The sequence below is a fragment of the Hyposmocoma kahamanoa genome, unplaced genomic scaffold (genome assembly GCF_003589595.1).
Source record: "Hyposmocoma kahamanoa isolate Upper Pololo Valley unplaced genomic scaffold, ASM358959v1 63, whole genome shotgun sequence".
Lineage (NCBI taxonomy): Eukaryota > Metazoa > Arthropoda > Insecta > Lepidoptera > Cosmopterigidae > Hyposmocoma > Hyposmocoma kahamanoa.
The window spans coordinates 5482177-5486553 of record NW_020653851.1 but is presented as its reverse complement, the minus strand read 5'-3'; the positions used below and the strand labels follow the sequence as shown (position 1 = coordinate 5486553).

At 33.7% G+C, this 4377-nt stretch overlaps 1 protein-coding gene across 1 annotated transcript; it reads left to right on the top strand.

Moving 5' to 3' along the window:
• The first annotated feature begins 295 nt into the window (after nucleotides 1–295).
• LOC113229922 lies at nucleotides 296–1228 on the top strand. The gene has a single exon (XM_026463616.1). It carries the CDS (start codon nucleotides 296–298, stop codon nucleotides 1226–1228), a length of 933 nt encoding a protein of 310 aa, XP_026319401.1.
• Nucleotides 1229–4377: the final 3149 nt, after the last annotated feature.

Below are 4377 nucleotides of genomic sequence, written 5' to 3'. Positions count from 1 at the left end.
GACACTTTTTAGCACGGACCCGACGTCCATGTAATTGTAAGTCAATGGCAATAGACTTTGAACCCTTGTTCTTCTATTTCTGAAAGAAAAAGTCTCAATAATGGACACATGAATTTATTGGCCACTTAGAAGTTTGACGTGACACATACAAATAAATTGAAATATACAAAAAAGAATAAAACAATAGTAGTCATAGATGAGAGTATTATGTAATAGTAGCCGATAACGTTAAAAAAAATTATAGTGTTTTAATTCCTTCTGGCACAAAAAAAATTTAGTTAATTTATTATTTACAATGAAAAATAAAGCAGATTTTCTTTTCGTGGTGATTTTGTTTAGTATCGTAAGTGTCAGCACCGGTGAAATCGATGAAGGTAGAGATGACATCGTTGATATCAACGACGAACCTGAGGATGAAGAAATCGATTTGCCTACAAAAGATGATAATTCTAATCCGAGCTGTGTAAAGATGCGAAGTAACCAATTACATGAAATAAGGACTGCCACGTATACACAGTTCCCCTTTATGGCAGCCGTAATATCACACCAAGATGAGTACTTATGCTCTGGGGTCGTAGTCTCAAAAGGATTGATTCTAACAACTTCAACTTGCGCTAACTCATATAGGAAGTATGTGCTCTTAAATGCAACCAGTGATAAATTTGATGATACTACTGTTAAGTTACAAATCAACAGAACAGAAATGTTTCCTTGTTTCATCGGCTTTAGATCACAATTAGATATTGGTCTTATATACACTGAATATTATAACGGTACCATTTGTTCGAATATCCGTATCAGTAATTGTACCTATAAAACTGTGTACGACATTAAAGGTTTGGAAGCTGTTGGTTACGGTCTTAACGCCGACACTGGCAAACCGAAAGTGCTGCAATACATCGGCATGGAACTAAAGCAACCAGTTGAAGATTTAGAGGGCTTAACGGGCTACTTTGACTGTATGGATACGAAAGTTCCAACGTGTTTCAGAGATACTGGAGGTCCAGTAATATTAGACAATGAATTGGTCGGTATAGTGAATAAAGGTCAAGAAGAATGCACCAAACAAATGTTTTCTAACGATACGTACAGTAAAAGAATTGCTGATATAGTTCCCTCCTACACATTTAAGGCATGGCTTGAAGAAAAAATTAAGTATCATGAAGAAGTCTGGACTAACAAATCTTTAGCCACATTTTCTGTTAAGCCAGATGCGATTAGTGAATAAATTACCTGTCTATATTACCAATATTTACAGTTGTACTATGACTTGGTGAAAGAAAAAAGAAAAATGATGAAGCCGGGCCTGAAAACATACAACACATACTCAAATAAGTTAGACACAAAACTTTAAGTGTTGCACAAACTAACTGATCAGTTGACCAGTACAAGAGTACATAATATAATTTGTTATCGTTTCCCGTTTTTGGTAATATAAATAAATTTTTAAGTTTCGAACTCGCAATTTCTTCATTTTAAGCACACATTGTCTTATCCCTAATTTAAAAAATATTTTAACCAACAAAGATATTGTATACAGGGCGACAGGTAGGACAAGGTAAATATTTAAAGAGGCCAACGAATACCTGATATCTAATTCGAATATGAAAAAGAATCGCCCCTAAACATAAGAAAAAAAAAATTGGGTGCCATTTTATACTAGCACACTCTTTATTAGGGCTACCACTACTAGGGTTTGAAATGGAAAAGCTGAGCGGTAGGAAATTCAACTCCCCATTAAAATAATTTTATTCTCTCTTCATTCAAAGCATGCGCAGAGGCTGGTAAGGGTAACGGGCACTCGCTGCATGTTCGATCTTGCGCAGAGTATTACAAAATGTTAGAGGCAATATTTTCCTTAGAAAACAATATTTAAAAATAATGTAGTCTTTTTTTTACTTATTCGGTATGGGTATCAGCTACACATTCGCCTCTTTAAATATTTGTCTCATTCAATCTGTCACCCTGTATAATATGAGTTGTGAAAATGTTAACAAAATAAATGTTGGTTACTACGAATATGTTGCTATTTGATTCAAATTTTATCCTAAATAAATAGGCACGTTAGTGGCGTTTTCAACCTTATTTTACAAGTATTAAAAAAAAACAAAGTTTGTTGTTTTTCTAAACAACAAACTTTGTTTATTTTTAACCGACTTCCAAAAAGGAGGAGGTTCTCAATTCGACTGTATGTTCTTTTCTTTTTTCTTATTTTTTTTTTTGTATGTCTGTTACGCGATAACTCCGGCGTTTGTGAACGGCGGATTTGTGAACCGATTTTCATGATTCTTTTTTTGTTGGAAAGGGAGTACTTCCATAGTGGTCCCATTTCATTTTGAAGAAAATCATCCACCTCGAAGGGTGGCTGTTCACGCATGAAGATTCATTTTTATAAATAGCGCTTTAATTTAGGAGCAATTACTTTAATGCTTGATTTTACTATTTCTTCAATTCAAGGCGTTTTTCTCTCAATATACTTTGAGTCGCTTCGTAGTGAGAACCTGTTCTGCAGTGTCAAGTCCTGTATAGTGGCGAACTAGGGGATATTTCAATAAAACTTAGCAAATAGACGTAATTCCACGTACTTTTGAGGTCGGTTTTTTTAGTACTCTGTACTGAGATTATTAATTACATGCTTAATGCTAGAATTATTGCCCGCCTTAAAATTACATGCCTCCCTTAACAATTACATTTTACAATTACAAACACAGTGTTGAAACACGGACTTAAACTGGTAAGGTTACCAATTGGTAATATTCAAAAAGTGCAAAAGCGTAATTGAAGGGACTGGAAAGTGGTAGCATTTGCAAATTCACAAACTCTTGAATTTGATTAATCGATAGCGTTTTGAGACAAATCGTGAGATTCAGAGGCGAGCTGTCGCCAAGTTTCTAACTTTACCCAATGAAATTGTTATTTAATACGAAACTTGGTAAGAAGCCATATTATTTTGTCCTAAATTAAGAGATGATAAGCTTGTAATTTGATTGTTTTGTTCTAAAACTGAATTTCAATCAACCATTGTTTTAAACTCTTCTCAAAGGCTTGTAAAGTCTTCCATACAAAATAGCAATATTCTATTTTCTGTAGCTACTTAAACGACATTTGTGTGGCTGGACAATATTTACCATATCGCACTTTCAGAATGAAACTGACCCAAAACAAAATCTCAACTTTTAAGGACTACGTAAAATAAGAATTAAAATTGTGACATTTTCTTTCTTAAATTTGCTACTCTTAAATTACTAAGGGTTTAATGATCTTGCTAGTCCTGACAAATAATGACGATACGTTCAGCTTTACTACCCGAAACGGGTATGCTTATTTAAATATTTATCATAATTTATACAGTTCCTACAAGGGTAGATACTTTTTTCCTGATACTTTTTTATTGTCATTTGACCTAACGCCGAAGCCTTTAATTTTCACCGGTCATGCAAAATGTGGTGGCCAATAATCAAGATTATGTCGATTTAATTAGGAAAGAACGGCCATTAAGTACTAAAGTAAGCATTTGTGTTGAGTATATTCATTCGAATTGGCAGGAACTCTTCAATAATAACGTTGATAACTCGTTAACAATATTTATTGAAGAAGTTTAAACTTTATACAAATGATGTTTTGAAAATTTGAACCTTAAAAATGTCTTTAAAAATAGCCTGATACTCAGCGCTCGTTTGTTTAATTCGTTCTTTGAATGACCTTTTTGAATGAACTTTTAGGTTGGAAATTCCGTGTCTCCCGGTGCACCCGCGACTGTCAGTTCCATAGGCGCGAACCATTTTTGAAAAAAAAATTATGATGATTTTCCTTAGAGGATGGAAAAAAGTGCTTTTCGGAACAACAACGGCTCACTCGCTAAGCCGTCACTTTTCGCAAATGGCGTGACGTATAATCCGTGTAAATGCGGAGTGCAACGTACAACGTGCAAACGCTTCACTTTTTATGACTCAATGCCGATTGCGCTTTATTGGATCAATTCCCAAATAACTGACGAAAAAATATTATCAAATTCGTTTCACGGTTAATATAATAAATAAAAAAATCAAAATTATAATAAATAATTATAATAAATAAACTCATTTTGTTGATTTTTTTGAATTAAGTGAAAAGTCTTACGTGCACCATTCATTTCTAAAATACGAGATATTATGTGTATTATTTTATATATAGGCATATTGTATGTTAATTATGCAAGAAACTACCATACCTCTTTCAATGAAATTCTTATCATGAAAATAAACAATGATTGTATCACATGCTTCTTGTATATTTTTTGTGATACCAAATAACGGCATGCACAATTCGCGCACCTGGTGGTAAGCGACACAACTGTCTATAACAGTTACAGTGCCACTCAGATATTTAAATGGCAAA

Coding starts and splice junctions, on each gene's coding strand:
- LOC113229922 (XM_026463616.1), top strand. CDS start 296: ATGAAAAATAAAGCAGATTTTCTTTTCGTGGTGATTTTGTTTAGTATC.